The following is a 24,165-nucleotide window of genomic DNA, read 5'->3' on the forward strand; positions in this document are numbered from 1 at the left end:
TTCCAACACACGTGGCAAACAGAAACTCAGAGACCATGTACTTTCAAATACTACTTTGTATAGCACAAAGTGTCACACTGACAAATGCAGCCTTCTATTATAATACATACTTCTAAGCAAAATGTGTCATATTTACGTATATTCTTATAAGCACCGGAGTTTTACACTCTTCACATTTTTCAATGTCGTTTACAGGGTTAAGATTTAAGTATGGAAAAAAGTGTATACAACGTTTTTTGTAGGAAATTTTCCGTACTTTCTGATGCGCCTAATTAGAAAACCCTAAGAGATTGCTTTCACATGTTCTTTGACATTTTTTTTATCATTTTGAGAATATCTAGAACAAACTCCACCCAAAAAAATAATTGTTTTGCTATATATACATGCATTGATACTTACCTCACTGTTTTTGGAGTGTGCATGTATATATGCACATGCAAATATGTGAATATAAATAATAATATACAGCTAAAATAACTTTATCAATATGTGACTAAGTCATTCTGAAAAAATGTTTTTTATTTATTTCCTTCGATTTGCCCAAACTTTTTGTCCGACATATAACTTTTTGCGTTACAAAATATAATTTTTACATAAACAAATCAAAATTAGCTTGCTATTTATCACCAACATTTTTGTCTATATCTTACATGTTTAGAATGTCCGACTAGGAAAATTTCCCATTAATTTTGTCCGACAGAACTTCCAATTGCTTTTTTAACCTTTCATTAAACTCTCATGCAAAAATCAGACTGCTATTCATCACCAACATAATTCCTGTGATGTGACATGTTCTACGTGTCGGACTCGTTAAAATGCCCAACCTTTTTGTCGGACAAACATTTTTTCATATATTATATAACGTTGGTTATTGAATAAACTTAAAAACAACTTGCTATTTTTCACCATCATAAACTTGTCAGGACGACACGTTTATCATGGTCCAGCGTTAAAACTTCCCCTGTTCCAGTATTCCCATGCATCAATGTTTGTCCGACTAGACACCGTTAATCTATTAACAAATTTTCAGCTTGCTATTAATCAACTTTTTTTTCTTACGCGGGATCCAGGTCTAATACCCAATTTAAAAGTATTGTAAACAAAACAGTAATTTGGATTTTTATCTTACCAGTTTTTGTCACTTATCTATTTTCGACTTAATTATCAAATGATAATTAGCAGACACGGAAACACACAACCTTTATGATACGAGGTTTAATGAATTCTGTAAAAAAAATATAAAAAAAAATACATAAAAAACAAAAGAAAAAAAACTAAATAAAAAAAAATAAAAAATATAATAAAAAAAATTGTTAAAAAATATAATAAAAACAAATAAAAAAAACAGAGTAAAAACTTAGTATTAGTAATAGTTATAAATTTAGATACTAAGCATATTATTTGTAAAAGAGAGAATTCAAAACACATTGGCCAGTTGGTAGCTTAAACCAGTACCAATGAAACACAAACACACACACTTTTCTTTTTGTCACTTTTGTCTTTATGTATCTGCAATTTCATGTCGCCTATCACTAATTGTTCTCTTTTTTTTTTAAATTAGGATGTGATCTATTTGGTTTCCGTCTGTTGTTCCAGGTATTACCCACGTTACTTTTTGCTCTTTTTTGTGCTGTAATTGAGTACTAATAATAAAAGTATTGGTTGCTGCTGCTAGATTACATATTATTCTCTTGCCATTGTTATTCGTATTTTGATATGTCGTTTCTTTTCCTGCGATGTCTCTATTCTTCATTCCCTATCTTTGCGTTGGAGTTTACTAACAGGATTATTTTGTCGTTCTTTGGTATTTCTTTGTACAATTCTTCAAGTTTCTCATAGAATTAATTTTTCTTTTCTAACTTCATGGCAAAAATTATACGACTTTGAATAGGAATATGTGCATGAATATTTGTAGGAATAATAAATACGCTCTAAAATATTGTAAATTCATCTTATTTTTCGTTTCATAATACAGTTTATATAAGTTTACAAAAAAGAAGTAACTTACTTTAAATAAATAGTACGAATGTAAGTATACAAAGGTATTTTAAATAAATATTGTTGCTATTACTAAAAATAATGTCACAAGGATCGAGTCTATTTAAAAAACGTCCTATTATACTCATCTAAGTATAAATAAGTGTTAATATTGAAAATGTTAGTGTATATTTAATTACAAAGTTTCTGAAATGATACAAAAACATTTAAAAACAATAATAATAAATTAGATTATTAAGTATACTTAACTAAGTATAAATAAAGCCTTCTGAAAAGTAGTAGATGTACAGGATCTACATTAGAATCTATAATAAGAAGCAAAACCAGCTCTAATGTAGTACCTTTCACTCAAAAAATCTGCATTTTAAAGTATACTCAATGATATTTTCTATAAATTATCACCCACTACACAAAAACTATTATACAACAAAATAGATTACATCTTTTATAATCTACATTTTGATTATAGTGTTTGAATGGGATACCTACATCAAAATTTTATCATTTCGACCAATTCCTCTACTACTTCTCTTCACGGATGTTAAACGATGTTAAACTAACTCTAAAATACAGTACAAATTTACAAAAAGTTATTTCATCTTTACAAAAGAACTATATAATTTATAATGTATAGAATAAAAATTTTTAAGCAACAATAACAAAACATTATTTAAATAACAAGAATAAGTTTAAAAATATACAAGTAAAACATAGAAATACGAGAAATGAACTTTTTGAGGTGTACGACGTTAATAGGGAGAAATGAGGGTGCTCCTTTCTTTGTAGTTTTGACTTATGACGAAAACCTACAACAGAAATTTACGATTTAATATTGGGAATAAACCACAATTTTAGTTATAGATAGTGAAACCGTGGCGCCTAGTAAACCTAAAAAGAGCACTAAGTCAAAATTCCTCGACTTTGATTAGGTCATTAGGTCATACCAATATTACTCATAAAGTACAGTGATTTATTACAGATATAGCAGATGAACCCTACCAGATGTGTCTTCCCACCAGAAAAGTTAAAATTACCGAAATTGAAGAAGTAATCAAAAACCTAAATACAAAAAAAGCATCTGGATACGACCTGATAACAGGACTAATTCTCAAAGAACTACCTGAAGAAGCAATAAAGGTACTAATGTACATATACAATGCTGTCCTAAGATTGTGCTACTTCCCCTCCCAATGGAAGGTAGTACAAATCATTCTAATTCATAAACCCAACAAAGACAGAACCCAACCTTCATCCTATCGTCCTATTAGCCTTCTGCCTTTACCCTCCAAAGTGTTTGAGATGCTTCTCCTGAAAAGAATAGACACTATCATTACAGAAAAAAACCTAATACCTAATCGAACAGGTCCATAGGGGTAGTTAGAACCGCAAGAGATGCACTCGAGAACAAGAAATATTGTACAGCAGCCTTCCTGAATGTCTCCCAAGCCTTCGACAAGGTATGGCATAAAGGTCTAATATCAAAACTTAAAAGACAATTGCCTCATCCAATCTGCATGCTCCTACAATCATACCTCACCGGCAGATCGTATCAGATAAAACTAGGGAAGGCCCTCACTACTCTACATCCCATCCACTCTGGCGTACCCTAAGGAAGTGTCCTTGGACCCACACTGTACCTCCTGTTCACATCAGATATACCAACTTCAGATCTTACAACAATTGCAACATATGCTGATGACACTGCTGTCCTAATGGCTTGCCACTAAAATCCGACCCTAGCTTCACAGATACTACAAAGTCATTTAAATAGACTTGAAATATGGTTTAAACTGTGGTGAGTCAAAGTTAATAGCTCCAAGTCAACACACATAACGTTTACACTAAGGAAGGGTGGGGGATTTACCTAGACAGCCGCTTAACATGGCAAAAGCATATTTGGAACAAACGACTGCAACGGGACTCGTTTATAGAAAGATGTACTGGTCCATGAATCAAAAATCACGTTTAAGTCTAGACAATAAACTTCTGATCTACAAATGTGTACTGAAACCCATCTGGACGTATGGCATACAAATCTGGGGAACTGCCAGTGAAACAAATTTACTCAAGATACAGCGCTTTCAATCAAAAGTTCTAAGGCAACTGTGCCAAGCTCCTTGGTACATTTCCAACGATAATATACATAGTGATCTCCAAGTCCAAACCGTCAACGAAGAAATTGTTTCTCTGTGCTCCAAGTACCACAATAGACTACAGGTTCACCCAAACATATTGGTCACCACTCTCCTGACACCCCTACAGAACAGAAGACTAAAAAGAACAGACGCTCTTGACCTCAATACTAACTAATTTCCCACGTATTACTATTGTACTATTCAAATTAATTCAATTAATTTATTAATAACTGTACTAATTCAATCATTATTGTACTCTTTTAGGTATTCACCACTGGGAGAATAGTGACTGTGTCACACTCTTAACACTCATATGGTATTGTTGATTATTTTTTATAAAATAGATTGCAATAAAATGGATGTCAAAAAAATAAAGTACAGTGGAACCCCGATAAGTCGGCCTCCGAGAACCCGGAAGTCCGGCTTACCGGGACCGATTTTCATCAGACAAACAAACATTTTTTCACTTTGACTGAATTTTACACCAAAAAATAAACAATACTGTATACAACTGTACGTAATTTAGATGTACTGTGCATATGTACTTCATGTTTTTGCAATTATATGAGTTTATCTGTAAGTATACCCGTATTTTATTATTACCATATTCTCCGGCTAACCCGGATTTTCGATAACCCGGATCGGCCGCGGTCCCTAGCGGAGAACACATCTAAAGCGGCGTCCTCATTGAGTCGACGTTGCCGATTGACTGTGTTTATCGACGCTCTCGACTGAGTGTGTACGCGGCAATCGACTTTGTCGATCGACAAAAGATGTCGATCGACGTGTCGACTGGTTTTCCATGCTCTGTCGGTAGAATCAAAGGGTAATTGAGTCGAATTCGAAGTGTGTACGTGCATCCGACCTTCGACATTTAAAAATACAGTAAAAATAATTCAGCGTGCGGCGTAGTCTGCCTCATCTAAAGTCTCGTGTTTTGTACTTGTCGGCAAAATGGAATGGGAAAAAGAAAAAGTGATTGCATTTATTGAAGCTTACAAATTAAAAACAAATCTATGGAATACTAGAAGCAAATATTATAAAGACCGAAACATGAGACACGATGCTTTGATGGAAATTGCCAGTGAATTTAATATAGTAAAGCAGGTGGTAGAACAAAAAATAAAAAAATTTCAAATCCAGTTAGCAAGAGGAATAAAAAAAACAAAGGATGGCAATAAATCTGGCAGTGGCACGGATGATGTGTACAAAAGTAAATGGTTTGCTTATGAAAGTTTAAGATTTTTACCCCGATTTTTTGGCCCGATTTTTTGCAACAAATATTCAAATTCACTTTCCGACATTCGAAAAAAATTTCTGAAACCTCCGTTTCATCTGTATTCAAGGTTCAATATATCGATATCATCCTTTTTCAAATCTTCCATCAGATTACTACCGCTATACCGATTTCTACTTTGAAGACTTGGTCGAACCCAAGATCTTCTTTCACGCGATGATTTACGTTTTTTAGTTGTGATAATAACAAATACGGCACAAATAATAATGGCGTCATCTTCGTCACACATTTTCGTTTCGACTGTCGACAAATATTCTGCCTACCTGGTGTGGACATCGAAGCTTTTTCGATTTGTCGGTCGACAGAGTCGATCGACAATGTCAACTCAATGAGGACTCCGCTTAAGCGATCGCGTGCACGATGGCGATGGCGATCTCGGTTTCTGTAGAAAGCGAACACATCGGTGCGATAGCGACCTGCGATTTCATTAGTATACTAATATTTCCAACTGTATTATTTATACAGTGAGCACGTAAAGGTTGGAATAAATTCATTTTCTCTAGAATGGACAATTTTGGGAAAAATCCCGAAACAGGTCGATTTTTATTTTTAAATTACGACTTTTTAGCATATATATCATACTAGTGACGTCACCCATTTGGGCGTGATGACTTCATAGATGACTTTTTTAAATGATAATAGGGATTGTGTCATAGCTCATTTGAAAGGTAATTCAATTCTCTATTCAGTAATATAAACATTAACATAATTATTTATACAGGGTGTCCAAAAAAAAAATTTTATTTAAATTTATTGACATAAAAGAAGAATAAGTGTAATTTATTTAAGTCAAAATACATTTTACTGCTATCAGAAAACAGGAAAACATGTTTATTTGAAAAATAAAAAATACTGTTTTTTGCAAATTCAATATTAAAGCAGCCACCCACCTGCCTCTTGACAATTTGAGCATTTAATTTAAACGAAAAGCAATAAGTTTTTTCAAATAAACATTTTTTCTGTTTTCTGGGAGCAGTAAAATGTATTTTGAATTAAATAAATAACACGTATTCTTCTTTTCATGTCAATAAATTTAATTAAAAAAATTTTTTTTCGACACCCTGTATAAATAATTATGTTAATGTTTATACTAGTGCATAGAGAATTTGGTTACCTTCCAAACGAGCTATCACACGACCCCTACTCTTATTTAAAAAAAAATCATCGATTACGTCATCACGCCCAAATGGGTGACGTCACTATTATGATATATATGCCAAAAAGTCGTAATTTAAAAATAAAAATTGACCTGTTTTGGGATTTTTTTCCAAAATCGTCCATTCTCGAGAAAATGAATTTATTCCAACCTTTACATGCTCACTGTATATAAATAATACAGTTGGAAATATTGCGTATAAAATGTGCGATTTACAAGAAGAGGCACTGCTTGTTGATGTATAACTTGAAGGCATGTAACCTTCATTATTCGAAATTAAGTCGGATAAAGAAAGAAATTTAATAAAAGGTATGCGTGGGTGTTTTTTTTTCATTTCAGGGGTTCCCTAAATAAAACCGTTTTTGAACGGTTACGAGTATGCGCAGTAACGAGAAATGTGTAACTGCGCATACATTTTCGTTATTGCGCATGCGCGTAACGGTTCAAGAGCGGTTTTGTATCGAATCGGAACAAACCATATAAGTCTGGGGAATTCTGTTCAAAATCTGGCAACTTTTAAAACACAATATGGGGAAATAAATTATTTGGGCCTGGCAACGCTGGGAAGGCATCGCCAGTGTATGAATAGATACTATCAAGTCAACATTGCTGTTGAACCCCTCCCAACAGAACGTGGAACATGTATAGTGAACAAACAAAATAACAATATGTGAATTAAAAACAGTATTAGGTGAACATTTAAATACCAAAAACTCATTTAATGTTAATGATCTACTAGGTCAGTGGTTTCCCTATCTGCATCTATTGGCATAATAGCTATGATGATCAGTGAATCATATGCTGATCAACTTAAAAGCATTCCGCTTGCAGGTATTACTATGGGAAGAAGAATATCTGAAGATCTCTGCGATCAATTAATAGAAAAAGTAAAACTATCTTCTTTCGCGATGCAAGTAGATGAAGCTACTGATGTTCTTAAGGATGCACACTTGATTATGTAAGATATGTTGTGGAAACTGATGTTAGAGAAGATATGTTATTCTGTAAACTTATTGAAGGCAATACTACAGACTACAGCAAGTGAAGCTTTTCATTATCATTGATAATTTTTTTAATGAAAATGACATTCTGTGGAAGAACTGTGTGGGACTATGTACAGATGGAGCTGTATCTATGGCAGGAAAAAACGCCAGTCTACAGGCACGAGTTCGAAAGGTGGCTCCTCGTGCAGTTTGGACGCATTTAAGAGATATGGATGAAGATCTACTAACAGTATTTGGAGTTATTATAAGAGCTGTAAATTTTATTAGAAACAGCCCATTATGAGGAAGGCTTTTCGCCATATTTCTTACTGATAATAATAGAGAATAAGCAAACTTGTTTTATGGCACGAAATTCCTTGTAAAACTTGCGTATTTAGTTAATATTCTTCAAAGACGCAGTATTTAAATAAATCAATGTAAGGGCCTCAAATACATGCATTTACGCAGAAAGACAAGATACTGCATTTATAAAAAAATTAGAACTGTGGATAATAAGTTTGAAAAATTTTGACATGTTTGCCACTTTTAAAATTACCTGTCTTGTTGATGAAATAGAAGAAAGTAAAGTTCTTATTAATAATCATTTGACCAGTCTATAAAAGCAATAATTCTCGTTTTACTTTAAATATCTTGACATGTCCAAATATGAATGGAATGGATTAGAAACCTGTTTGTGATTGAAAAATATGATGATTTTGGCCTTACGACAGCAGAGCAGGAAATGATAATATTTATTGTATCTAGTGATAGCAAATTTTCAAGATTGAGTTGAGAATTTGTAAAATTAGATTGTTCAAAAATTAAGGGGGCGCAAGAATTTTATTTTTTTTTAAAGGGGGGCGCAGGTACCAAAATGTTGGAAACCACCACTGTACTAGGTAGTTAATGCGACTATTATGTACAGACTGGTAAACCAAGAAAATTTACATAAAAGTATTATACAGGGTGTTTCATTTGCAAACGGAAATACTTGAATGGTCAATAGAGGTCACTGACTGATTTTTATAACCGAGTTACACAGTTTTATCGATTTTGTCAATTTCTTGCTGGAACCAAATCTTTAGAACCACCTTTTTATATTTTTTTGTAATTTGGTACACATATGTCCCATTTAACACTCAAACTACCCAACTACTAATCACAAGGAAAATCCAGATCCGGATTACAAAAAATATAAAAGTTAAAGCTTTCAACTTAATAAAATATTTAAAAATATTTAATATCAAATTGAAAACTTATTGGACAATTTTCCTACTAACACCTCTACGGCTTCAAAAAATTACAAGCCAGATGGATACTAAAGTAAAGAAGACACGAGGGAATTCTAAAATTTGCAATTCACAATCCCGTTTGTTCAGCGTGGTAAATTCCAACAAAAAATGGACCTATGTTACTCAATAGGCGTAATACTAATAGAAAATAGAAATGTATACCATTTTTATTCAGTTAAAATGCGAAGCCAAAACTGTCTTAACTTTTAGTTAGTTCAGAGAGCGCAATCAGCACTCTTATCGACGATTTCGCCTCTTATTAGAGGCTCATCAGAGAATGCATAGGTTGCTGTTTCTAAACCAAGTTTAAATTACCATTTTCCTGGTAACACCTCCACGGCTTCTAAAAATTGCAAGCCAGATGCATGCTGAAGCAAAAAAGACCCGAGGGAATTCTAAAATTTGCAATTCACAACCCCGCTGCGCTCTCTGAACTAAGTAAAAATTAAGACAGTCTTGGATTCGCGCATTGCAACTGAATAAAAATGGTATCCATTTTTATTTTCTATTAGTATTACGCCTATTGAGTAACAGGCCCATTTTCTGTTGGAATTTGCCACGCTAAACAGACGGGGTTTTGAATTGCAAATTTTAGGATTCCTTCGTGGAGGTGTTACCAGGAAAATGGTCCAATAAGTTTTCAATTTGATAATATTTTTAAATATTATAATAAGTTGAAAGCTTTGACTTGTATCTAGTAGATTCCGCTAGGCACCTACTACCATCACGTTAGTTGCAATGCGGGGACTAATAGACTGGGTAATTTAAATTTGGTTCAGAGATAGCAACCACGCATTCTCGCAATTGAATGACTTTAATTTTGAAATAATATTGAAATTTTTAAGAACTCTGTGATTAAAAAGCAGGTATTAACTTTTAATAATAAATTGTTAAAGTTAATGAATGAATACTCATTTTGCTACATTGGAACGACCCACTTACTCCGAGTTCTTAAAAATTTGGATATAATTTCAAAATTAGTCATTAAATTTTCTGCAAAAAATATCAAGTGAACTATAAACTCAATATTTTGTGCTCTTTTTAAATGTGCAAACGGATTTTGAAACTTTTAATATACAGGGTGTGTTTTCAAAGTCAAAGTCAGTGTTTGTTAATTCGGACCTGGATTTTTCTTGTGATTAGTAGTTGGATACCAAATATCAAATATATATACAAGGTGGTTCTAGTTACCAGTTCAGAAGTACCAGTTCAAAGTTATGAGTCCAGAAAGAAATGGGCAAAATCAATAAAACACTCTGTAACTCGATTACAAAAATCGGTGAGGCAATAAATGTGGTATATTTAGAATCGTCTCAGGAACCTCTATTCACCATTCAAGTATTTCGGTTTGCCAATGAAACACCCTGTACTTATTGGAGATTATAAAAATAATAACTTACTTCTAAAATGAATTTCCAGCTGAATTTCACTATTGGCTATAATATCACAGAGTTCGCATTTGAATTCTTTTCCTTGGCGTTCTGCCCTTAGCTTGTGCTTCCTGCCATCAAGGTGTCTTTGGAAAATTTTGGTGCTGGTTACCTTGACTCTGCAAATCTCGCACGATAACGGCTAAAATATTAAACATAAATTAACAACCTAGTGCAGTCACTGAAGGTTTTCACCTCCGATTTCGTTGAACCTCCATCGATTTTCATGAAAATTGGTGAGCAATTAGAGGATACCTCAAGGAACAAAGGTGACATGATGCCAACTTGCGCTTTTACCCTGTAGGTGGATGCCACCCCTTTTCTAGGGTAAAAATTATTTTATTAAAAATAATACGATAAGTCGATAGAGGGACAAATTCTAAGCAAAATTTGTTATATTAATTTATTAACATAAATCAATACTTTTTGAGTTATTAAAGACCAAAGATTTTATTTTTTTCGTAAAAAATGCATGTTTAAGGGCTGTTTTTCACGTATATTCCAAAAACTATTAGCTTTTACAAAAAAGTTATTCTTACCGAAATTGAAGACAATAAAAAATTGAATACAGTATTTACTCAAAGTACTAAACTGATGTTAATTCAAAGTGAATTAAAAGATAGGTAATTGAATGTATATTTTTTTCGATGAGTACTCAAATCTAAATATTCAATCTTAAATAACGGGAAAACGGTGCATTTTATAAAATATACCTGTTAAATACTTATCGAAGTACTTCAAATTACCTAACAAATGAGCTCCAGAAGAAGTTAATAGCATCAAAATTAAGCAAGTTATGATGAAACTAAGAGAACCGTTTCGAATTTTTTATGAAAAAGTGAAAAATAAAATATACGCTATTTCTATAAAAATTAAAATTTATAGTAATCCGTACAAATATTTCTTTGTATTAGCATAAATAATGATTTTAACAATTTTCACTGGTTTAGAATGGATATTTTTGAAAAAAAGATATAATTTAAAAAAAATCAGAATTTTTAAAATTATCGTCATTTTCATCTTCTTTTGATAATAACTATAAAAATAGTCAATACACGTAAAAAATGGTAAATAACCAAATTTTAGTTTTTTCTATATCAAATATTACACCTCTTTTACCATTTCTGTAGGGTAAAAAATAACCGAGATAGAAACGTTTAACGCTTAAATTTTGCTGCGAGAACCATGTAACCGTGGCCATTTAATCTTTGATTTCTAAAAAAGTAAGGGGTTTGAAAAATGAAATGCAACGGGTTTTAATACCCTTTCAAACCGTTTTTAGGTAAAACTGGGATCTTAAAAATTAACGGAGTTATTAAAAAAAACGATACCATTTTTTAGAAACATTTTTAAAAGATAAAGTTTGAACAATTTTTGTAGCATAAATTTTAATGCTACTAACTTGTTTGGTATCTCATTTGATAGATATTTTTAAGTACTTTCACAAACGTTTAATAAGTTTATGTTATAAAATGCATCATTTTCCCGTAATTTAAGCTTGAATACTTAGATTTGGGTACTCGCCGAAAAAAATATGTATTAAATTACCTATAACTCACTTTTAGTTAATATGAAAAGGTTTTTTTAGTAAGGAGTTTATTTAGTTTTTTATTAGCTTCAATTTTGGTAATTATAACTTTTTTGTAAAAACAAGAGTTTTTGAGTTTTCTATGAAAAATCGGTTAAAAACATGCATTTTCCTTACGAAAAATTAAAATTTTTGATCTTTAATAACTCAAAAAGTTTTGATTTATTTTAATAACTTTATATAACAAATTTTGCTTGGAATTTTTCCCCCTATCTAATTATGGGGTTTTTTTAATAAAATAATTTTCACCCCGAGAATGGGTGGCATCCAACCCCAGGGTAAAAGCGCAAGTTGGCACCATGTCACCTTTGTTTCTTGAGATATCCTCTAACCACTCACCAATTTTCATGGAAATCGATGGAGGTTGAACGAAATCGGAGGTAATAGCTCATGTCCACTTTCAGTAACTCCACTAACCGTGTTTAAAATCGGCTCAGCTCAAATTTCGATCGCCGGCAGTGAAACACCAAATTAAAGATGAAACTTTATTTATGTACAACACTCTAACTCGGGAGCCTTAAAAATCTACCAAGTCTTACTGTCTTACTTATATAAATGATAAACGGATAATGAATGATAATGAGACTACATGTTGTCTCTGTGAGGTGATTCGAATGAATGAATTAAAATCAATGCTTTTTCTCGGTGGCAATAGTATTGGGGTCAGGACCCACGCGACTAACAAAGATTTTCATTTAATAATCAAAATTAACGTGCCATGACCAAAAATATTGTTTATGATTTGCAACAATTAAACAAATTAAATAACCCGCACATGTTTAAATATAATAACAAATTGCTTTAATGTGATATACGGGGTGATATACAGGGTGATTGATTAGTAGGGTTAAAGCTAAATAGCTCCGCTATAGTAATAGATAGCAATAAAAGTTAATAACAAAAATTTTAGCCACCTTTGAGCTTCACATTACAAAATTAGTTAGAATGTTACAGGGTGTTCGATAACAGAGTGGCAGACCTAACTTATGTTTTTTTAAATGGAACACCCTATATTTTATTTTATATTCGAAATCCTGTTAACTTCTCCATCACAACAATATAAAGGTTTGTAATGTTATACAGGGTATTTACAAAGTTATAACCAATTTTGTATGAAAATCGTAACAAGTTCAACTCCCTGTATAAATAAAAATAAGCACAACAGCAATGGTTTATTAATGATATATTTTTTTATTTATTGTCAAAATTTTTAAGAATTATTGATATTGCTAATTTTCTTTATATCAAATAAGGGTGAGTCAAAACGCAAGTACATTATTTTCTCAGTAATGTTAAATGGAACACCCTGTATTTTATATCATTATTGAAAAGTAACATTAACGTACTTTAATTTTTATATAACATTCCCTATGCCCAAATTTATTAGTTTTCGATATATTTTAATTTTTCAGAGCAAATTATTTTAGGTGTCTAAATTTATCTAAATTTTAAGTAAGCCATGACTGAATTGACAATTGAAGATTACCGATTATCAGTCCGGTAATCAATGTAACACTGTAGCAAATAAAGAAATAAAAATAATTTATTAGTAATACATTTTACAAACAAAAACACAACCACTACATGCAACATGTTTGAAACCATTAAAAACTATCTTTTTATGTAAATGCCACAAATAAACAAAGAAAATTAGTAATAAATTTTACAAAAAACACACAAACACAAAATACAATATTTTGTGAAGACAAATTAAACACTACTTTTGTATGTAAATGTAACAATGTAACAAATAAAGAACGAAACATAATTTACCAGTAATACATTTTGCAAAAAAACATGTTTGAAGAAATTAGAAGCTACTTTTAATAAAATATTTTTAATATTTAATTACATAAGGTGTTCAAAATTATCTCCATAAATACATTTATGTACGCCTAAAAACGATCATTGAATGAGCTACTTACTCTACGGAGCACTTGTAAATTAACACATCGAATTACACTTTGTATTCCATTTTTCATCTCATCCCTTGTTGTTGGAGGTATTTTATAAACTTCATTATTAACGTAACCCCAAAAAAATCAGTCCAGTTTATTAAATTCTGGTGATTTGGGTGGCTACGCTATTGGTCCATTGAAAATGAAAATATCTCGAAAACTAAGAAATTTAGACATAGGGAATGTTATCTAAAAATTAAAGTACGGTAATGGTACTTTTCAAAAGTGATATAAAATACAGGGTGTTCCATTTAAAATTACTGAGAAAATAATGTACTTGCGTTTTGACTCACCCTGTATTTGATATAAAGAAAATTAGCAATATCGACCATTCTTGAAAATTTTGACAATACGTTAAAAAATATGGCATTAATAAACGGTTATGGCATTACGATTTTCATATAAAATTGGTTATAACTTTTTAAATACCCTGTATATAACATAACAAAACTTTATATTTTTGTGATGGAGAAGTTAACAGGATTTCGAATTTAAAATAAAATATAGGGTGTTCCATTTAAAGTTTGGTCTGCCACTGTGTTATCGAACACCCTGTAACATTCTAACTAATTTTGTAATGTGAAGCTCAAAGGTGGCTAAAATTTTTGTTATTAACTTTTATTGTTATCAATTACTATAGCGGAGCTATTGAGCTTTACCCTACTAATCAATCACCCTGTATAGATTGTTCAATATCGAATATGGAAATGGAATGTTTGAAATTAAACAAACCGTAAGACAAACAATGCGCTGCTAGATATTCTCCAAATTACTGTATGGCATGGAGAGCTGGACCCTTACAGAAACGCTTATAAAAAATTGGAGGCCTTTGAGATGTGGATCTATCGGCGGGTGTTACGGATCAGTTGGGTTGATCAAATAAGAAATTAAACAGTTTACATCGAATGAATAAGAGCACAGAAATAACAAAAACATTAAAAGTTTGGAAGTTACAATATTTTGTCATTCCATGTAATGAGACATCCAGAGAAGTATAACCTACACCTCATAATATAGGGAAAGATCGCCGGAAGAAGAGGCCAAGGCCGAAGAATAACATCCTGGCTCTGAAACATCATCGCTAATCTGTTTAGAGCCGCCGTAAATAAAGTTATTATTGCCAAATGATCGCCAATGTTCGATAATCGGACAGGGTACTGAAAGAAGAAGAAGAAGACAAACATGATTTTAAAAGGTGTATGAGAAAATATCGGTCAAAATCTAGATATCATGAATTCCGCCATGGTCACCATAGCAAACGAAGTTTTGAAACCAGAAAAAGACTCGATAAAGAAAAAGGATTGGATGACCGATAAAATACTAGACCTTATTCAACAAAGAAGAAATTGGAAAAACAAAGACGAAATTCGGTATAGAGAGATATATCGACAAATAAGATACGAGGTTAAGCGAGCAAAAGAGGACTGGATGGAACAAAGATGTCGTGAAATGGAAGAACTACAAAGAAAACATGACGAGTTTAATATACATAAAAAGCTCAAAGAAATTACCTACACTCAGAGAAAAAGAACTCCTCACTTTATGAGAAACTCCAAAGGTAAAATAATTCTCGACTTGGATGAAAAAAAGAAAGAATGGACTAACTATATAAAAGAGCTCATCCTGGATACGAGGCCACCACTTAACACCACAAAGTATACGAATACTGGTCCTAGTATTTTAAAAGCGGAAGGCCCTGACCAAATACCATCAGACTGGCTCAAACTTCTGGATGACGACAATGTCTCACAACTAACAAACATTTATAACCATATAGACGAGACAGGAATGATGCCACAGATATGGTTAGAGTCTGCATTTATTCCACTCCCAAAAAAACCTAATACATCATCATGTAAAGACTTTAGACTAATTAGTCTCATGAGCCACTACCTCAAGCTACTTCTTAAGATAATTCTTAATAGAATCAAGCAGAAATGTGAAGAGAAAATGGGAAACAAACAATTGGGTTTCAGAGAAGGGTTGGGAACAAGGGAAGCTTTGTTCTCAATGTTAACATTACTTCAACGATCATGGGAAATACAGAAACCAATTTACGTCTGCTTTATAGATTTTGAGAAGGCGTTTGATAGAGTTCAACATGGAATATCTAGAAATGATTGGAATAGATGATAAAGATCTGAGACTTTTACAACATCTATATTGGAATCAAGAAGCTTCTATTCTGGTAGACGGCAAAGAAACAGACAAAATTTGTATTCAAAGAGGTGTCAGACAGGGTTGTGTGTTATCCCCAACTTTCTTTAACGTATACTCAGAAATAATTTTTAATGAAACCTTGGAAGGACAATGTGGAGTTCGAATCGGGGGAGAAACCATTAACAACATCAGATATGCAGACGACGACACCGCGATAATGGCTGAAAATATCGAAGATCTTCAATTCCTTATTGATCGAGTCACTAGAGAATGCTCCAATAACGGACTTAACATAAATGCAACAAAGACAAAGTTACTTGTGGTTAGTAAACAAGACGTCGGCCTTATGCAAATAATTGTCAGTGATGAATCAATAACAAAAGTTAACCATTTTAAATACCTAGGATGTTGGATAAACGAGACACTAAATCCGGATTAAGAAATTAAAACTCGTATAGAAATTGCAAGAAGAGCATTTATGAAACTTAGATCTATTCTGAGCAACTCTCAGCTGAACTTACAACTAAGAATCAAGTTCCTAAAATGTTATGTGTATCCTGTATTACTATATGGACGTGAAACCTGGATCATGAAGGTTAACATTATGAACAAATTAGAAGCCTTTGAGATGTGGTCGTATCGTAGAATGCTCAGAATATCTTGGGTTCAACGCGTTTCAAACAGAGAAGTCTTAAACAGAGTAGGTCAAGGCGAAGGTGACTTAATGAAGATGATAAAAAAGAGAAAACTTGAATATCTGGGGCATATAATGAGAGATAGCAGATACAGGATGCTGCAGTTAATACTCGATGGAAAGATCGACGGAAAAAGAGGAATTGGTCGAAAGAAATATTCATGGCTCCGAAACGTTCGTCAATGGGCTGGCTTATCAGCAGATCAATTGTTACATGCCGCACAAGATCGAGAACGATATCGGCAAATTGTCTTGGAAGCTACCCACTCCTAAAAATTTGGGCACGGTACTTAAAGAAGAAGAAGTATGAGTATACAGAGGAGCCACTTGGGGGCAGTGATCATTACTTATTAAAGACTAAGACCGCATTTAAAGTATCAGCCTCATAAAATGACGTTGCAGAATTCAAAAGCCGGCGCAGTCAAAGTAGAGACCTTATGGAGAACTGACTCCCCTGTTTGACATCAACAGGGGAGTGCCCAACAAGAGCCTGCGATATGAGAGGTAGTAAAGAGAAGAAGTACAGAAGTAGTAAATCAAGCTTGAGATGGTTTAGACATCTAGGAAGAATGAAAGACGAAAGATTACCAAAAATATTCGAAAATAAGGAAACGGGTGACAAAAGAGAAGCATAAAGATGTACACAAAATAACAGGGTTAAGACCTGGAACTAATACCGGAAACCAAATCTGAACAAGATTCTGATCAATAAAAAACAAGCGAAGTCAATAAATGATGTACGATCATATCGAGGAGCGAACATAGATTCCGACCACTTCCTGGTAATTGCAAAATGCAAAATGAAGGCAAAACCAAAAGAGAGATTAGTAGCAAGAAAAAAATGGAGGAGGATGAAATAAAAGATGGATATAAAGAAGAACTTAAAAGAGAAATACAACACGAAGAACAAGAAATAGAAGAACGATGGAAACTAATTAAACAAGCCATAGAAAAGGCTTGGATACAAAAATAGCACAATAAGAAACACCAGAAGAAATGAATGGTTTGACTAGAAATGTAGAGAACAAATAGAAAGAAAAAACAAAGCTAGATTGAAATGGATAAACTCAGGAACAATAGAAGATATGGAAACATACAGGATGGCGAGGACAATAACAAAGCAAACATGTAGAATGAAAAAGAAACGAAAGTTAGAAGAAGTGATGATGGAAATCGAAAGAGAAAGCATGAGAAATAATTCTAAACCACTATATAATTGTTTAAAATTAGAAAAAAACCAAAACCGATAGTAGCCATAGAAGAAGACATTTGGATAAGACATTTCGAGGAATTATATAAAGTAACAGGTGAGACGACACAGGAAGGGGACATAATAAGGATAAGACACAGCACGGAGTAATACAAGAAACCTACAAAAGAAGATGTAGCAGAAAGTATTAAGAAGATAAGAACAGAAAAGCAGCGGGTTACGACAAATTAAACGGAGAACTCATCAAATATGGTGGAGAAGCTCTATCTATAAAATACATGAATTAATTGTAACGATTTGGAAAGAGGAAAGAATGCCAGAAGACTGAAAAACGGGAGTAATTATAACAATACCCAAAAATGGAGACCTAAAAATATGCAAAAACTATAGAGAAATAATTATCTTGCTAAATGTGACATACAAGGTCATAACGGGAATTACTCCATTAAAATGTTACATTTTATAAGCCATACCTTGCATTTGTTAGAGGAGTCAATTTTATTTCTTTAATGTGTATGGGGAATCAATAGAAGCTTAAGTTCAAGTTTTTGGGGTCGCCACCCTTGTCCCCCTGCCGCCACCTTGGAAATGGGGTGCAAAGGGATTTCGCGCTATATCTCGTAAACTAGCAGCCCTACAGAAAATCTAATTAGACATAAAATGTAGCAAATTAAATTTTCTACAATTTTGTTTTTACTACTTTTTATCGTCAAGTGACCAACAAAAAAGATATAAACAAAAATATGTAAAAAAATTTTAACAAGTTTCCTTTTAGAGGTTGTAACTTTTTTTCAGTTCATTTTAAAATAAAACCTTTACCAATTTTATAGAGGGTTTTTCAGCGAACAATTTCCACTATAATGTTGTTTAATTTTATTTATGTATATAGGTTTTACAGCGCTCCAAACTTGACCAGATTCTCGAATGCTCATAGGGATACAATAAAAACAAAAGTTAGGCTTACTTTTCTATCTATATATATTTTTTATTCATATAATTTATTATGATTTTAACATTCCTGTGCTATTATTATTCTGTTTTTGACCTTTCTCCCCACTATAAAACTTATAACCCTAAGCATATAGAAAAGGCCCAAGAAGTTGTTTGAGGACAAATTCGCCGGTTCAGAAGAAGAATGACGCAACCGCAAAATGAAAAATTCTTAAGAAGAGCAAAAAAACGATTTTTGATATCAAAATCATAAAGTATGATCAAAATTAGCCATTCACCACACCGTGGTCAGGATCTCGAGTTTTGAGCGTTTTTTGGGTTGTGCCGCTTGTTTATGAAGTAACATACCTTTTTTCCTATTATATATTTTGTCTTGAAATTTTCCAAAAAACTTCTTCGGGAATTATATTTTATTGTTGTGTTGGTTAAAATTATAATATAAAAAGTTTGTTACTCAACTTTTTTAAGTAAACATGAAACTACGAAATATGATGACAAAATGTTTAAAAATTAACAACTCCTTTTTTAACGTGTTTAAATATTTTGGACAAATTTCATTGTTATCTACATACTTCAGATATGACACAGTAAATTTTTCAAAAGGAAGTATTGACAGCAACCAAAGATACAGCAAGGTAAATTTGAAAAATCATCAAAATTGATTTTTGGATTTTTTGTATAAAATTTGACTTTTGAGCATGTTCCACCACCTCTAGATAAAAATAAACTTCATATTCGGATTCAGCGACCTCGAAAACATAAAAATAGACCAAAATTGGTCATTCACTTTAAATTTGATTTTCGTGGTCGGCATAACGGTTGATGCCGCTCGCCTAATATATGGATAGAAAAATATTTATTTTTATTGTATTCCTATGAGAATTCGAGAATTTGGTCAATTTTGGAGCGCTGTAAAACCTAGATAATAAATAAAATAAAACAACTTTATAGTGAAAATTGTTCATTGAAAAATCCTCTACAAAATCGGTATGATGTTATTTTATTGTGAAATGAACGGAAAAAAAGTTATAACCTCCAAAAGAAACTTCTTACAAAATTTTCTCTTATTTTTGTTTATAACTTTTTTGTTGGTCACTTGACGATAAAAAGTAATAGACATAAAATTGTAGAAAATTGAATTTTCTACATTTTATGTGTAATTAAATTTTCTGTAGGATTGCTAGTTTAGGAGATACACTTTTTCCTATATGGCTGTCGGGGGACAAGGGTGGCGACCCCAAAAACTTGAACTTAAACTTCTACTGAACCTCCCTACACATTAAAAAAATAAAATTGACTCCTCTAAGAAATGCACCCTAAATGTAACATTTCAATGGACTAAATAATAAAGATCTGATTAGCAGAGCACACCGAAAAAATCATAGGAAATTACCAATTATTAGTCCAGGAAGCGAAGCTTTTCACCTCGAAATTTTTACGGAATGGATCGATTTGCTTGAAAATTTGAGAATAAGTAGTGGATAGTCCAAGGATCAAAATCTATATGATGTCGAAAGGCGCTTTTACCATGGGGTTGGCTGCCACCCCATCTCGGGAGTGGAAATTTTTTATTATATTTTGACCACAAAAGTTGATAAAAACGTTCGTTCTAAGCAAAACATGTTCTATACATTTTTTTAATAAAATTAATAATTTTCGATTTATTCGCTATCGAAAGTGTTGGTTTTATATCGAAAAAATCAATGTTTTTCGATATAAGTACTCATTTACGATTCCCTCAATTTTTTTCGTAGAAAAAATATTTTCAAATTAAATTCTTGGGAATTAAATAACCTACAATTTATCTACAACAATCTACCTACAAAATATCCGCTTTTAACTCCAGTTTTTTTAAAAACTAATCATTCTCAGCCAGTCAAACTTCTTATCTAGAATGTAGATAGAATAAGGCCGCAATGACTAAAAACACCGCTAACTTACATTACTATGCTTCCAATTGTTTTACTTAGAATGAATGTTTTTACCAACTTTTGCGGTCAAAATATAATAAAAAATTTACACCCCCGAGATGGGGTGGCAACCACACCCATGGTAAAAGCGCCTTTCGGCATCATATAGATTTTGATCCTTGGACTATCCACTACTTATTCTCAAATTTTCAAGCAAATCGATCCATTCTGTAAAAATTGCGAGGTTTTGTACTATTTTAAGCTTCATTACTTGGACTAAATATGGATTCAGAAAAGAAAAATCGAGGATAGACACGATTCATATAATTAGACAAATCATGGAAAAAACATATGAACACAACATGGAACACAACATATGCTTTTGTGGATTTTAAACAGGCCTTCGATAAACTAAACAGAAGAGAACTAATAGAATATCTAACACGCATAAAAATACCAGACAAACTAATAAAAATAACAATGAAAGAGGCATAAGCAGTAATAGATTTAGGTCAAAAGACAACAGCAAAGATTAGGGTCCAAAACGGAGTCAGACAAGGAGATGTCCTGTCAACTGAGTTATTTATTACAGCATTTACAGCTCTAGATTGTGCAATAAAAGAAGTATAAAACAACGGAATAATTAATAAAAATGCAATGCAAATAATAGGTTATGCAGATGATATCGTTATATAGTAGCCCGGAATAACAGATCATTAATAAAAGCGTTCTCTGAAATAGAAAAAAGGGACAAATAGAAGAGGACTGGACATAAATACAGTAAAACCTCGATAGAACGGACCTCTATTTAACGGACTTTGGATATAACGGACAAAAAATCCCTTAAATGTAAAAAAATTTAAAAAAATCAAATTCTGGAAGGAAAATTAGCAAGGACAGGATTAAAAATTGGGTTTTTTTAAGAATTTGTACCTACAGTGAGAAAATTTGAAGAGAAGAATCTGGGAATACCGCCGGAAGAGATGAAAGTTTATTGATTTTAGACAACGCTCCTGCTCATCCCTCTGAAAATATGCTACGTTTAGAAGATGATCATTAAAAAATACAACATCGCTTATTCAACTTAAGGATCAGGAAGTAATTTTGGCAACCAAACAAATATAATTCTGAAAGTTTTAAGATGAAGTAATGGTTGTATTGCATTATAAAGATAACGCAGGGAATACAAGAGGGTAGCATAATTTTAGAGAGTTGATTATAAAAAAACAGCAAACTTCAAAAGTGCAAACAAAACTGATTCCTTTTTCAAACAGGATTACCGAAAGCAAGCGCGTCGATATCAAACAGCAACGTCACTTCACGAGTAAGACAATTAAATACAATTTTATTTGTGTTATTTGTGTTTTATTTGTGTTTTGTCTTTTTTATCTATACCTACCTACTTAAATACATTGCACATAGGTATTTTCCAAAAAAAAGTTTTTTGATTTATTTTAAACCTATTTTTATATAACGGACTTTCGGCTTTGGTGGACACCCCCCCCCCCCATTAGTCCGTTATATCGAGGTTTTACTGTATGGAAAAATCAAAATACATGAACGCAAGCAGATTCAAGAAAACAGGACTAACACAAATGATAACAGATAATTACAGATTTGAGGAAGTAGATACATTCAAATATTTGGGAACAATGATTAGTAGAGATAATGAAATAGAGCTTACCACAAAAATAAAAAAATACTAAAAGATAAAAAGTTAAGCAGAAATACAAAAATACGAATATATAAGACTACAATCAGGCCAGTTGTAATGTATGCCATAGAAACCAACACCCTAACGTTAAAAGAAGAACAGCTGAAAGTATTTGAAAGAAAAATAATGCGCAACATTTTGTGCGCAATTTTTTGAAAAAAAAGTACTAAGTGAAAACGAAAGAAGACCCTGGATGAATCACGAAATAGAGCAATGGATGGAAGGAGAAAACATAGTGAAAGAAGCAAAATCACGAAGATTAACGTGGTATGGTCATATAAGTAGAAAAAGTGAAGACGACCCCATTAAAGTTACTACCAACTGGATACCCCCTGAGACAAGAGCACGAGGCAGACCAAAAGCAAGATGAAAACAGCAAATCGATGACGACTTAAGAGCTATGGGAATTCGAAACTGGAAAAACAAGACTAAGAAACGAAATAAGTGGAGAAAAGTAGTGATGGAAACGGAGACACACCAGAAGCTTTAAAGATGGGGCAGATTAGAACAGAAGCGGACTGATCCCCCATGTCTTAACGGATCATTGAAGTGAAAAAACAGCTAAAACTTCCACAGGAGTGTACAGCTTATAAATATATAGTATACATACAGACCAAACAAGTTACTTACCTGAATTAGTTGCTTTTTTAAATCATCTACTCCATTTTCTTTATCGGTATTTTCTCCTTCACTATCGGATTTTTGTTTGGAAAAATTTTTTGGTAGATCTTCTACCCGATTGTGAATCTCTCCCCGATTGTGAATATCTCCCGACATTTCAACGGTTACCGAATAGACAATGTATAATAAAGTGTGTAAAAATTTTGCCATGTTCAACGAAATGGTCAATGCGAAGTAAGCTTGTTCTAGTTTTTTAGCTTTGATTTTAGAATCGTAAAAACTTAACTCATTAGTCCAGCCGAGTTGAATGTGTTTATGTTTTCTGTATTAGATACTAAAATAATTTTCTGAAAACATCTATACAGAATGTCTCAAAATGAGCGACCGTGTTTAAAAAATTTAGTTCAAGTAGTTATTACAAATCAAAAATTTGAGAGGAACTCCTTCACATTCTTGTATATAAAGTTAACGTAATATGCTGCTATATCTACTGTCCTGTGTATTAGGAACGCTTCATATCACCTTAGAATCCAATAATTATTGTTGAACACTGTTCTGATAATACATAATCGGATAAGTTTTTCTGGTATACCAAACTTACGCATTGATTGGTATAGTAGGTACTGTTCTCTTGACACTGTCGTATGCGTCAGGGCCGCCGCTTCCATGTGTGCTAAGTGTGCATCGCACACGGACGGCCAAAAGCAGGCCACTGATGATAATACTTTTTTTAAAACGAAAATAAATTCAAATAATTAAATAGTAATAGGTCTGGATCCCGCGTTTGAAAAAAAAGTTGATTAATAGCAAGCTGAAAATTTGTTAATAGCTTAAGGGTGTCTAGTCGGATAAACTTTGATATATGGGAACACTGTAACAGGGGCAGTTTTAATTGTGGAACAGGTTAAAAATTTGGAACGATCAGACCACGAAAACGGCACATTTATTTTGTCCGACAGAACAGACTCAAACTCTCCGAACAGAGATTAAACTCTCATGCAAAAATTAGACTGCTATTTATCACCTGTCATAATTCCTGTCATTTGACATATTCTACATGTTCCATTC

The 24,165-nt window shown here is 32.6% G+C and overlaps 1 protein-coding gene across 1 annotated transcript; it reads right to left on the bottom strand.

Moving 5' to 3' along the window:
- Positions 1-1,937: 1,937 nt before the first annotated feature.
- Positions 1,938-23,402, bottom strand: LOC126891720 (zinc finger protein 346-like). Its single transcript, XM_050660985.1, has 3 exons — positions 23,107-23,402; positions 10,262-10,433; positions 1,938-2,804 (listed from the first exon to the last, which is right to left on the bottom strand). The coding sequence occupies exons 1-3, from the start codon at positions 23,305-23,307 to the stop codon at positions 2,665-2,667; spliced, it is 513 nt and encodes a 170-aa protein (XP_050516942.1). The 5' UTR covers positions 23,308-23,402; the 3' UTR covers positions 1,938-2,664.
- Between the last annotated feature and the right edge of the window lie 763 nt (positions 23,403-24,165).

The sequence above is a fragment of the Diabrotica virgifera genome, chromosome 9 (assembly GCF_917563875.1).
Source record: "Diabrotica virgifera virgifera chromosome 9, PGI_DIABVI_V3a".
In the NCBI taxonomy this organism is placed as follows: domain Eukaryota; kingdom Metazoa; phylum Arthropoda; class Insecta; order Coleoptera; family Chrysomelidae; genus Diabrotica; species Diabrotica virgifera.

What these genes read in the sequence shown, in the direction of transcription:
- LOC126891720 (XM_050660985.1), bottom strand. Translation starts at nt 23,307, where the DNA reads ATGGCAAAATTTTTACACACTTTATTATACATTGTCTATTCGGTAACC. An exon ending in TAAAAAAGCAACTAATTCAG is followed by an intron (nt 10,434 to 23,106) that starts GTAAGTAACTTG and finishes TTAATATTTTAG; the next exon opens with CCGTTATCGTGCGAGATTTG. An exon ending in GCTGGAAATTCATTTTAGAA is followed by an intron (nt 2,805 to 10,261) that starts GTAAGTTATTAT and finishes TTTCTGTTGTAG; the next exon opens with GTTTTCGTCATAAGTCAAAA.